Genomic DNA, 12,509 nt, shown 5'->3' with positions numbered 1-12,509 from the left:
GCATTTATATCGGCCGCCGAGGGGACCGAGCAGGGGCCACCGCAAAAGTCCGTCTCCGCCCCTGTCAACATGCAAAATACCGAAACATCACGGACTACTCCGTCAGCCGGGCTTCGGGGTGGACCCGGAGTTAAGCATGTTTCTCAGTCTAACAAGTTGTTTTGTGGTTGCAAACCTTGTACACTCGTTTCGTTGACGAACAGCGGATGAGATGCTTTGAAACAGCTTTGGCCACTTAGCGCGCGGGCGGATTGGATATAAGTCTGATGAGCGCAACGACATGGCCCGGGGCAATATGGTTGACCAGCGTGAGAAAGCCACCGCACCATCTACACATTGTTACTTTTTGCCCTTTATACAAATCCAGTTGAAGTAATTCATCCTTTTTTATACTTCGAATCTTTGCGCGCAAAATGGTCTCCTCCAACCTGTTTGACTTGCCTCAAACGGCTCTCCCAATTGGGAGCTTGGTCGTTGTCTCTGGCGCTAGCGGTTGCATGGGCATCCACATCTGCGATCAACTTCTCGGCCTAGGCTTTAGAGTCAGAGGCATTTCACGGAACGTGAAAAAGTCTGGATGGATCGAGACTATGTTCACGAAGACGTATGGCCCCGGCAAGTTCGAGCTCGTCGAAGTTCCTGACTTCAGTATCCCGGGGGCTTTCAACGCCGCTGTTAAAGGTAAGTGTATCCGTAGCCCTTCAAAACCAGACAATACGGCTAACGCCTCCACTTTCAGGTGCCCATGGGGTTATTCATACAGCAGCCGACACAAGCCTTGACTTGAACCCTGACAACGTCGTTTCCCCCATGGTATCCGCCGCCATCGGCATAGCTGAGGCGGCAGCTTCTACGCCTTCTTGCAGCAGGCTTGTTTACACTTCATCGTCGAGTGCAGTGGCCGATCCCGCTCCTGGCATCGTTCGAAAAATCACCAACGAGACATATAATGAAGAAACGGTTATCGCTGCCTACTCGCCCGATCTCCGTCAAGATCTTGTTGGGGGTCATACTGTCTATGCTGCTGGAAAGGTCAAGACAGAGCAAGCATTGTGGAAGTGGTATCACTCGAGAGCTCCTAACTTTGTTATGAACACAGGTATGAACTTCGACCATGGCATAGGCATCCAGTCTCCCATGCTAACTTGTTTCCAGTCATCCCAAGCCCTTGCTATGGCGAAGTTCTTTATCCTAAAGCCCAGGGTTTTACTGCTGCAATGGGGGTGTCAAAGATGCTCTGGGACGGAAATGGCTCAGAGGAGATTGTCAAGATGTTTGAGTCCCGTAAGTGATGTCACAGAATTCCCGATTTCCCCGATCTCCACTGACAGTGGATCAGAATGGTTCTGCGATGTGAAGGACGTGGCCAGCCTTCACGTCGGAGCCTTACTGCTACCACAAGTCAAATCTGAGAGGCTGTTTGCGTACGCTGGGAGATACACGGTCAACGATTTGTTGCGAATTTTCAAGACCGCCTATCCTTCGCGTGAGTTTCCGGAGGAGGTGGAGAACATACTTGAAGATTCGACAGAGGTTCCAAATGAGAGGTCAACTGAAGTGCTGAAGCTGTTGGGTCTCGAGGGTTGGAAAAGCCTGGAGGAGTGTCTTGAGCCTGTGACTAAGCAGTTTCTTGACGCATCTCGTTAACGGAATTGGCTTCTGAGTTTGCTCATTGCTTGATAAATATCAGGTTCCTCAAGTTTGGGATTTTTTCTGAGGCCGAAGCCAGACCTTCCACCAAGAGAAGAGGGTGTCTGAAGTGAGCAGAATGCTTGGCGCCGAGAACCTCAGTTCAAGCTCTTCAATTTTGCATTTTGGATGTCGCCGTAGTCGCATGTGTTGAAAAGCTCTCCGTGTTGATCTTAAACTGCTCACCGAGACGTAAGTGTTCCATATGTCTTTCTTACATGTAGGAGCACAATACTGGCAGTCAGATCATGCCCAATAAAGTACAACTACCACGGTCGGAAGCGGCGAACAGTCCATCGGCCCTCCCGTGCCGAGAAACTGTCGCATTTTCTGGTGTGCTGACAGCTCCATCAACTCACGTAAAAACAATCCTAGATAGCTTAGGACTGACATCACCCAAGAAAAGCCAATGACGTCCCGCCACGGGACCGCGGCATGTTCATTAGGACTTCGCATGCTTGGTAGCGTTGCGCTAACGTGCTCAACCAACCTTCTCAGCCCAACAGCCGCCAAACTCTCCACCGAACAGGCAGCGAAATTCGCTGAATCGGGGGCCACAAGGGCCACCGTTGTTAGGTTAAATTCAGCAGTGGGGGCGCGTAAAAGCAGAACGGGCAGGGGATCTGCCGTTGATCTGGGGGCTATGCCGACTTAGGCACACCACCAACACGGCGCTTGCTGTCAGCCGAGATCCCTGGCGCGCAGGGGCTGTTTTCTGTTTTCACGAGCTAAAGGCACCACAGAAGGTTACATTGAGGGGCCGTGTGCCTGGCTGCCTAGCGAAGAGCCCACCGCGACTGGAGCAAACCTTTAAGCTTGCTTCTCCTAGGGCTGGCTGTGTGAGACATGGGGGCGTGTTGGACAAATGGGCTGCAAGGAGGACACGGGGGCTGAGTGTCTGGTTCAATCAAGAGAAGCAAAATTCCAGCCAGCCGCCGTGGCGTGAGGCACAGCGCAAGGAGAACCATGGGTAACGATCCTTTAGATTAGCTCGTACTTAAAGTGCGCCACGGCCGCCCTCCTCTGCCGCTGTTTGGCAGGACACAGTTATTGAATTTGAAGTCTTCATCGTCACGTCAATTCTTCAGCTTCTTAATCATCAAACGGGAAAGCGCACACGCATCACAGACCAACATGTCGCAAAAGTACACGGTCGGCGATGGCTCGCCATTCTTGAAGAGGATCGTCATCCCCTTCTACATCATCCGCATCGCGGTGATGCTTCTGCAAATCGTCCTCTACGGCATCACCATCGGATACGCGTCCTCCAACAGGAGCGAACTTAATGACATCGGCGGCACAACCAAGACAGCGAGCTGGGTCATTGCCATCCTGGTCGTGGTGATGATCATCATCATTGGCTGTTTGCTACTCGACCTCGTCTGCATCATCAAGCGATCGCGCAGGACACTCACACCTCGGTTTTTCCTCATTTGCAACTGGTTTGTGCCTTCTATTCCAGCGTGCGGCTGTGGCGGCATACTGACATTCGCGCTTGGTAGCATTCAAACGGCCGTCTGGACCATTCTTTTCGCGCTTACGGTCGCCGGCTCGGAGGGAAGAGCCATTACTGTCATCATCAACATCATTATCTAGTAAGTCTACTGCTCAATCCACGGGATTTGATTGAGGCTTTGTCTGACCGTTCTGATAGCGCCTCGTTTATCGGGCTTCTTGTTTACGCCTCCGTCATCTACCACAAGCACCGCAAGGGAACCCTTGGCGGCGCTTACGCGCCCGCGAACCAGAACCAGCCGACCGCTTACAACGGTTACGCCAATGAGCAACAGCCGAAGCCGTATAGCTCCCAGCCGTACGAGATGGATAACCGCTACGCATAAATGATAACCAAGAGATGGATCGGAAGACAAGGAATTATGTGTGACGGTTCTTTGTGCTTTTGCGATGGAGAGGACACATTTCATGATATGCTACTTTGGCACGAGCTTGCGCGACTGCGTTGATTTGATTGCACCCTAAAGATACCATTTGATTCAATAAAAAACCCAATTCAAGCATCAGGACCGTGTTCGCGTGGCGCCCAGAATGATCCTTCCCCAAAAATGTCGTGCAATTGAATGCGCGAACAACGGACCGACGCGATGTGACGTGCGCTCACGTACTGTAGCCAATGAGGACGCCCTTCACTGCAGGATCAGAAAACATCCACTCCTGTGTCGATCGAAGGATTTCAGCTGACAGCAAACAACGCTTGGCACGGGAAATGAGCCACTTCGCACTAAGCTGACTGCAGGATTTTGACTCCCACAAGAATGGATACTTTGCATGGCGTTTTTTGTTCGTGACTTGCTTCAACTTTGGTGAAAGGGAAAAATGTTCTCAAAAACCTTCCCTTCCCTTTATGGCACTGATGTCTCGATGTCGCAAACGGCGCTGCACCCAGCCGAAAGCCACGAAGGAGAAGCCGGATATTGTTATCCATACCGGCCCGGCCCCGGCGAAAGGTGGATCTTCCGGTTGCGGGGTTGCGGATCTTTCGGTGCCCGCCCGGAAACTTACGGCATAATCGTGAATGAGACAATTACACGCCTTACATTGGCCGTAGCAACATGCATAAGGTATGAAAGGGTGAGCACAATGGATCATGAGTGTGAATAGATTTTGAACAACATGACAGAATTGTCTGATGAAATAATATTACTCGCTTGGGCAACGAACAGCCGAAACTCCTGCATTACCGGAAACACATTTCCCTGAAGCGAAGCCTTAACTTCGCTGTCTATGCCCGAGTGCCCATAATCCTAAAAATGCTATAATCCTGTAAATCGTTCCAATGACCACAAGAGTTCCCATGTTCCTCCAAAGCCAATGCAAATGGAACCCAGTGGCATCAGCCGCCTTGTCGACATCAAAAATATCCGCAAACGGCGACACAAGCTGCCCAAAGTACACCTCCGCCAGCCACACACCCGGCGACGCACGCCACAGCCACTCGAGCTTCCACTCTTTCACCTTCGCCAGCGGCGGCGCGGCCCCAGACAAGATCGCCGTGATGAGGCTGATCATCGTAGCCAGCAGAGGCGCGTCCTCGCGGCGGACGACCATGCTGACGATGTTCGCCAGGCCGTAGATGCAGTAGAAGTAGAGGAAGTTGGCCAGAAAGGCGAGGCCCCAGTTGATTACCGGCACCGTGAGGAGCAGCACAAAGGTCGAGAAGTGCAGGCAGCCGAAGAACATGCGCGGCACCACGGAGATGAGCTTGGCGAGGAAGTAAGCGAGGCGGTTATGCCCGGCCTCGGCCTCGCGGCGGTGGACTAGCAGCTCTTCCGAGAACGACTTGACGCCGGGCGCGCCTGAGACCAGGCCGATGGCGATCGCGACGAGAAGGGCTAACTCGGGTGCAGACTTGATATCAACGGCGGTTGAGAGTATCGAGTAGGGTCCCTGGAATGTGCCGACGAACAAGATGCCCTTCTTGGAGTGCTCGGCCAAGCCGAGAAGGAAGCCAGCGAGGGCGGCCAGGCCCATCTCTGCCCAGAAGGCTGACTTGGCGCGGTACTGCTGGACCATCGCCCTGCGCAGACAAAGCCAGAGCTGTTTGAAGAAGGGTGCACCGCGGTGCTTGATGGCTTCGTGCATGCCGCTGTTGTTCATCATCGTGGAGGTGTGGTGCTCTTTCCCGCCCGGTCGATTCATTTGGTGATGGGAGGCCCAGTTTGAGATCAAAGAATCTTTGGAGATCTCGCCGATGTGTTTGTAGATTCGTCCGTTGCCTGTGATAATGTCCGTCACGACATCGCCGTGGTTGCTGTGCTCGGGGAAGTCGAAACCGATATTTTGGAAGTAGTTCTGCACCTCCGCCTGGGGGCCCTCGTAGATGGTCTGCCCGTTTCCAAGGAGGATGAGGTTATCGAAAAGTTGGAAAATTTCTGAGCGAGGTTGGTGGATGATGACGATGATGCTAATACCCAGACGGGCGACGGCCTTCAGTGTTCGCATCAGGGACGACGCTGCCGTTGCATCCAATCCGCTCGTCGGCTCGTCGAGGAAGATGGCCATGGGGGCAGACGCCAGTTCCATGCCGATGCTGACCCGCTTCCGCTGTCCTCCACTGATCACCGGTCTTCCGACCGTCCCCACAAGAGAGTTGCGGACATGAGAGAGTTCCAGGCAGTCGATGACTGACGTCACGTGAGCCTCGATGTCGTCGGTGGACCAAGTCCTGGGAAGTCGGATCTTGGCTGAGTGGATGATGTTCTCGTATACTGTGAGTTCCGGCAGGACGATATCGTCTTGAGGAACGTATCCGATCAGTTTCTTGTACCGCTTCAGCTTATCGGGGCTGCTGTTAACGGCAACCATCCCGCCGGTGTGCTTCGTCTTGCCCATGAGCACGTTGACAAATGTCGACTTGCCAGCACCCGAGCCGCCCATAACCGCCGTCAGAGTTCCACGGTCAATCGACCCCGTGACGTTCTGCAGAATCATCTTCTTGCTCTTCTTCGGCTGGAAGCTGAGATCCGTGTAGCTGAAGGACAGACCGAGGTTGGTCGCATCCGTGGCCCGGCGCATGGACTCGACGAATTTGAGAAGCTGGGGGTTGACCTCCTCCTTGGGCTGCGCCCCCGCCGTCCACTGGTGGTGATCGTAGTCCAAGGCGGCCTGGAAACCTGTGCCGTGGGTATCCGTCCGGTTCGGGGTGTACGTCGCGCTCATGGGAAGCATCTCGTGGTCGGTGTCGTGCTGCAAGGCCTTATAGCCCGTGATCTGCGCCTTCACGCCGCTTATTGAGGGGCGCTTCATGTTCGACGCATGATCTGACCGGTAATCTTTCACCCTCTTGCGCAACGCGTGCACGATGATGCCCATGATTACCAAGACGTCGACGAGGATGAGCACAAGCAGGGGAACGAGGAACAGCTCGTATGTCGCACCCGCTTCGCAGCGACTGCCGGTGAGGCATGGCGTCGGGCTGGTGGCGCCCGGTTGGCAATACGTGCCCTTTGGGCATTGGATCTTTTCTACTCCGGGCGGTGGACAGTAGTATCCCTGCTGGCAGACGACCGGTTCGAATGGGCCCATGGGGAAGTTTTGCCCGTTCACCATGCAAGTCATCGAGGCGAGTCTTGCCATCTGACATTGGTCGGCGGGAGGGCAGTATTGGGGCAACGAATTGACGGTGTTATTCTCGCCTGTGATCGTCAGTGGGCAGATTCTCCTTGCTCGACTCTGATGAACACTTACACAAAAACCCCGGGGCGCACCCGTTAGCATTCCAGTCGGCGGCTTGCACGATCCGAATGGGGACGGCTTGGCCATCGGGCCTGTAACACGGCGCCGCGCTCTTCGGCTGCTGGTTGCTCTGGATCTCACTCCACGCCGCGTAGAACGTCGCTGAAAAAGACGGCCGGTTTGTCCCGGTGCAGGCTTGATCGTACACACTCAACCCGTCGTCATTGGTCAGGTCTGTCAACGATCCAGAACTCAGTCGCATCGGCTTGTTAGTGTTCGGCCCATTTGACAGGTCGTCAACCTTGCCGTCGACAGCGTTGCCCCCATTAACCGTTGGGAACCACTTCCCACTGTTAGTTGTATAAACTCCTTGCGTTTGATTACCGATGCAGTGCCAGGCCGCTTCTGAGTTGTCGTCGCCCGTCGTGCGCAGTGCACAGAGACATGCGGCCGTGTCGAGAAAACTCGGCCCTTCGGGATCCACCTGTGGGAGGTAAGGGTCTTGGGGGAGATGACCCGCGGCGCCGAGAGAGAGAAAGTCACGGCTCATATTGGGAGATTTTGTCGTCCGCGCTTCAAATCACAGCTGTCTCTCTTTTTTGTGAGGGATTCCTCCGACAGCAGACTGCCGGTCTTTAAACAGCTCCATGGACGGGGTTCACAGGCGCCGCTTTCAGGCCCTGCCTTTTCCCTATTCCGGCGTCGTGAGATTTTAGCGGGATAGACCCTCTTCTCATTTTCCTCAAGGGATCGGGGGGCTGAGCGATACATGCTATTTCCCAGCTAGGGTAGTTTCTCACACAACAGCTGAGCTGTGCAGCTATCTTTCCCCCCGGCGGTCTGCATGCTGACATACCGCGCCACGGAGCAACTACTCACGCCTTGCCATTGTAAGACCTCTTCCGTCATGGCTGAAGAGGGCTTGTCTTGGGGAGAAGAACCCTGGCGATCTCTGCGTGGCCAGGGTGATTAGCGTCGGGAATTGAGGCCCACGCCACGCTGACATAAACCGGGATGTCACAAGAATGTAGAAGCCTAAATGGTGCGGAGCTTCGGGGACCCTTTTTATATCGTCCACGGTAAGGTCTGAAATACTAAGCCCCGATAGGGCTTAGTACGTACAACCAGGGCTGACCGTGTATGCCAGTTCAGACGAACCGTTCTGCCTCAAAGGAATTGTTGGTGGAGCATCGGTCATTAGGAAAAGCGAGCTAGGGTAGTTGAAAGACGGCGCCGTTGGTCGGCAATTCCTATTAGCTGCCTTGAGGTGCCGTGAGCCGACGTCCCTCCCGACGCCTTACAGCAAACACCGTCACAACAACCGATAAATAGTTATTCAATCTTCTAGTGCGCAGTCTGGCGGTCACCTTCGTTCTTCAAAGATCCATCCTAATCGGGACATGTCTAGTGAGATACTCCGACCAAGTAGGCAGCGTGCGCTTGTACGGGTTTCCCTCAGTCGTGAGCTGCAGGTCCTCAATCGCGCTTCCCCATTTGACCAGCTCAGCTTCACCAAACGCCGTCTGCATAATTGCCAGCCCGAAGCCCATGCCGCTGTTGGAGTGCACGCCGACCGGGAGGGTGATCATGGGGTACCCCGCCTGTGCAGCGATTTGGTACGACTGGCCTACGTCGGGAGGAACGAGAAGCCCTGACAATTTCGTTCCGTTAGTGGAAGTGAGGGCCGCGTCGATGCCGTTTCTCGTGGATCGTTGCGTGAACTCTAATGCTTGATTGTAGGTCTCATCTTTGATGCCTTTCGACGCGAGGGACGCAAGGAAGCCATCTTGACCAGAGTAGAATGCGGGATGGCCCAGTGGCCAGGGGTTTCCGCCCTCCGTCCCGTCGTTATCGTAATTGAACTGGACGATGTCTTCAATGGAGCGGATGTTGGTGTTCTCAAGCTCAGAGAGGTAGGTGTTGATGTTGTTGTAGAAGTCCACCTTGACAACAGTATACTCAGACTCGTTTGCGTAGCCCCGCGTGGTTCCGTAGTCCCAGTTCCACCCGTCTGGGCTCACAATTCGCTCGTAGTCGGTGATTTCCGTGTTGTTGATTATCGTCGCTCCGGCGGAGGTCAACAGATCAAGCATGGCTACGAGGATGCCTCTTTGCTCGTCATCGGCGTAGACCCAGAAGCTGTTCCACGGTATGCCAAATGTGGCGCTCTTCAAGCTCTCTTTCGTAGACAGGAACTGGGTGTATCCGTTTTCGGGGGTTCTCCCTTCTTGGGCGAGCGTGTAATTATCGCGGTGGTCTACGCCAAATATGGAATCAAAAGCATATACCGCATCTCTCACAGTACGTCCAAACGTTCCGACGGTATCCTGGTGCTCACTTTCCGGTACAACCCTGGCAAGTTAGCACACTCACAATTTCCATATCCAGGGTTAAAATCTGTCTTACCCAGCTCTCGAGGTCAGGCCCACAGTCGGCTTAAACCCAACAACACAGTTCCGCATAGCAGGATTGATCACGCTCCCGTCCGTCTCGGTGCCAAGCGAGAACGTAATCGCATTCGCAGCAACGCCCACCGCACTCCCCGTGCTGCTGCCCCCAGGCGTGAGAGTCAGGTTATACGGGCTCCGACACTGCCCTCCGCGCGCAGAATAACCTTCGGAGTAGTTATTGCTGCGCATATCAGCCCACTCGCTGAGCGCCGCTTTGCCAAGCAGAACCGCGCCGGCGTCGCGCAGACGGGCCACCACGTGGGCGTCTCGTGGGACGATACTCCCCATTAGAGCCCAGCTGCCGGCTGTTGTTTCCATGTTGTCCTTAGTTGCGATGTTGTCTTTGACTGTGAAGGGGATTCCGTGGAGCGGACCACGGACCTTTCCGGCCTTTCTTTCGGCGTCCATCTGAGCTGCAATTTGGAAGACGTCTGGGTTGATTTGAAGAATTGAACTGCGTTTTGTTAGGATACAGAGTTACGCCAAGTTGGGTGTCGGCACATCTTACTGCACATATTCCTGTGTCTGGTACGTCCGCTGCAGGTAGCACGCTACCAGCTGCTGAGAGGTTACCGTGCCAGCCTCCATGGCCGCTTTCATTTGGTCAATAGTTGCCTCGTGCAGGATGAAGTTACCACATGACGGCATGGGAAAGAGATCCGCGGTGCCGGCATTTTGGAGCAAAGGGAACACCGAAGGGGACTCTATGCTGGAGTTTCTGGGCCACGCAAAGTCGGCGCCACAGACCAGCGAAGCTTGAACAGCCGCCAAGACGGCAGCAGACCGACGCATCTTGATTCTGTCAGTCAGACCGGACGTATTGACGATGTTCCGTCTCGGTGTAGGCGGTCATCAAAAAAAGAGGGAGCTGTAAAAGGGAAAGACACCGCTTCTTTAAATACTCACGCGTCAGCTGATAAGCACAGCGCGAGGTTCCCCGCGGTGAGCTGCAGATGCGGTACATATTAGATTGCAGCGGAACCTCGATTTCCAGCTTTGTGGAATTGGTTGGCTCCTGCTTTCCGGGGCGACCCGCCTGCAGTGGAGGGTTGCAGAATGTCTTATCAGTGATTGCTGCTTGCCTTGAAGGGGAAATTTCGGCACTAGGCGAGTGCAAATAAGAAAAAACAAGAATCATGATGATATATTTAGTCATATGTATATATATGATCGGGGAAAGAAATGAGAGCTCCAGTTGTAAACATATGAGAACTCATCCTATGCGAGTCTACTATCGACATAGAGGCATTCAGCGTTCCTGTGTCAGCTACCACCACCAGGACTGTTGCGCTAAGCTGATTTAAGTAGAAAAGTGAGACGAAGGCTGGCGTTCTGGTCCCTTTAAAGCAACTCATTGGGTGTTGTCTGGGGCGGGCTGGGGATTCTGGCTCTTTGGAGCTGAAATTAGGGCCAGCGCTGCGACAGGGAGTCGACAACCTTACGACAAGCTGCCCTGTCAGACAACAGTAAACCAGCCAATGAAGTTACACAGAAGTTCTTCTCAGTGAATTCCAGCTTCAAATCGGGCAAATGGCGCCACATGCGCTAAAGAGGTCGCGTATTCGTTTATTTCTTGGCTTGCTGATGGTGTCCTGCTGTGCCCTCTTGAAGGCCTCAATTGGGATACCTTCATCATATTTACACATATTAGCCAGAAGTCTCTGATGAGTTCCTTTCTCGTGTCTTAAATATCTGTATTAACGCCATCTGAAAACACACATCCTCCTTCTGCATCATCAACCCATCAGCACCAACATCATCCCCTCGGGTGAAGGACGACACTAGGCAGCCATAATGATACAACCTATCGAAACTCGAGAAGGCCCAGGCCTTTCCATTCACCTCCTCGATCCCACCGCGCCGCTGCACCCCGGCTCCGTCATCCGCGGCCACGTCACCCGTAAATCGCACATCGTCGCCGCCTCCGCTACCGTCCGCATATGTCTCATCGGCGACTCCGCCGCCCGGCTTCAAGTACAACAAGGCAGATCCGTAATCGTACTCGGTGCGGGCTTCGAGTTCTGGAGCCGCAACGCCATGTCCCAAGTCATCCACCGGGGCCCGGTGCACATCGCACCAGACTCCACCAACGCGTCGCAGACCTGGCCCTTTACGCTGGTGATACCGAAGCACACGGATGGCAAAGCCCTGAATTTGGGGCTGAGAAAGATCGAACGGGAGGCGAGCTACCTCCGCGCGCCGGGGGACCCGAACGGCAAGCAGCCCCTACCAGAGCAGCCTCTGCCGGCGACATGGGGTATGAATGTCTGTGACGGGTACGGGTTCGTGGAGTACTACCTGGAGGCGGAGATACTGGTCGAGGCGAAGAAGATGGAGCCCATTGAGGCGACGCTACCGGTGCGGGTGTTGTCCCGGCCGGCGCCGGCGTTGATTACGGATTTTGAATTGCAGGGCACGACAACGGAAGGGTGCGTGGCCAGCCATCGGCTCGCGCCGGGGATGGAGCACGCGGAGCTGACGTTCAACCAAAAGAGGCAGATGTTCCTCGGCTCGAAGAGGGTGCCGGCGTGGCATTTCAACCTGCGGGTGGAGTGTGCCTCCGTCATCCAACTGGACAACCCTGCCTCGATCCCATTCCGGCTGAAGGTCACCCCGGACCGTGCAAAGAGCTCGGAGATTCTGCGAGATGTCCCGCAGAAGGTGTTTCTCACGAATGCGGTGATCAATCTGATTAGTACTGGGCGCGTGTCATGCCCGGGCTCGGGAGAAGTGCACGAAGGGACCAGCACAAGGATGTTACCCCTCGGCCGAACGATCGCGAGCGAGACTGGGTCGCCCTTGATTCCATCAGCCGCGGGGGAGAATGCGTTGGATCTGGGCGCGCTCTTGGATGCGTCTGCGGACCCGGAGCTGCACGAGCAAAGACGTCATTATCCATTAAAGCCGGACTACACTACGTACTGCTTTTCGCTTTCGCACACTTTGAAGTGGGAGTTGCACCTTGTCATTGCGGGAGAGTCTTGGGAGTGCAGCGGGTCTCAGAAGGTTGTTGTGCTGCCGGCGGCTGAGGTGGCGGCAATTGCAGAGGGAACGGAGGAGCCTCCGGCGTATGATGGGCCGAGCGGATCGGCGCCGGCTTATGAAAATGTTGTTGGCGATGCGGGACGTTTGCCATCGGCTGGAGGGGAGATATCATAGGGATCAAGTGCGACGGGC

The 12,509-nt window shown here is 54.6% G+C and overlaps 5 protein-coding genes across 5 annotated transcripts; 3 read left to right on the top strand and 2 right to left on the bottom strand.

The window, feature by feature from the left end:
• Positions 1 to 413: 413 nt before the first annotated feature.
• Positions 414 to 1,357, top strand: COL26b_012225 (uncharacterized protein; the record flags this gene model as incomplete). Its single annotated transcript, XM_053184871.1, has 4 exons — positions 414 to 681; positions 740 to 1,099; positions 1,156 to 1,284; positions 1,332 to 1,357. The coding sequence occupies 4 exons, from the start codon at positions 414 to 416 to the stop codon at positions 1,355 to 1,357; spliced, it is 783 nt and encodes a 260-aa protein (XP_053031205.1).
• A 1,466-nt stretch (positions 1,358 to 2,823) lies between these two features.
• Positions 2,824 to 3,530, top strand: COL26b_012224 (uncharacterized protein; the record flags this gene model as incomplete). The annotated part of the gene is made up of 3 exons (XM_053184870.1): positions 2,824 to 3,131; positions 3,192 to 3,284; positions 3,344 to 3,530. 3 exons carry the CDS (start codon positions 2,824 to 2,826, stop codon positions 3,528 to 3,530), a joined length of 588 nt encoding a protein of 195 aa, XP_053031204.1.
• Positions 3,531 to 4,429: 899 nt separating this feature from the next.
• On the bottom strand, positions 4,430 to 6,765 carry COL26b_012223 (uncharacterized protein; the record flags this gene model as incomplete). Its single annotated transcript, XM_053184869.1, has 2 exons — positions 4,430 to 4,451; positions 4,532 to 6,765. The coding sequence occupies 2 exons, from the start codon at positions 6,763 to 6,765 to the stop codon at positions 4,430 to 4,432; spliced, it is 2,256 nt and encodes a 751-aa protein (XP_053031203.1).
• Positions 6,766 to 8,258: 1,493 nt separating this feature from the next.
• Positions 8,259 to 9,980, bottom strand: COL26b_012222 (uncharacterized protein; the record flags this gene model as incomplete). Its single annotated transcript, XM_053184868.1, has 3 exons — positions 8,259 to 9,234; positions 9,289 to 9,786; positions 9,841 to 9,980. The coding sequence occupies 3 exons, from the start codon at positions 9,978 to 9,980 to the stop codon at positions 8,259 to 8,261; spliced, it is 1,614 nt and encodes a 537-aa protein (XP_053031202.1).
• A 1,146-nt stretch (positions 9,981 to 11,126) lies between these two features.
• On the top strand, positions 11,127 to 12,491 carry COL26b_012221 (uncharacterized protein; the record flags this gene model as incomplete). The annotated part of the gene is made up of 1 exon (XM_053184867.1): positions 11,127 to 12,491. One exon carries the CDS (start codon positions 11,127 to 11,129, stop codon positions 12,489 to 12,491), a length of 1,365 nt encoding a protein of 454 aa, XP_053031201.1.
• Between the last annotated feature and the right edge of the window lie 18 nt (positions 12,492 to 12,509).

Source organism: Colletotrichum chrysophilum (genome assembly GCF_026319265.1).
Source record: "Colletotrichum chrysophilum strain AFK26 chromosome Unknown scaffold_167, whole genome shotgun sequence".
Classification (NCBI taxonomy): Eukaryota; Fungi; Ascomycota; class Sordariomycetes; order Glomerellales; family Glomerellaceae; genus Colletotrichum; species Colletotrichum chrysophilum.
Note: the sequence above shows the minus strand (reverse complement) of the source record. Positions and strands in the feature narration are given on the sequence as shown.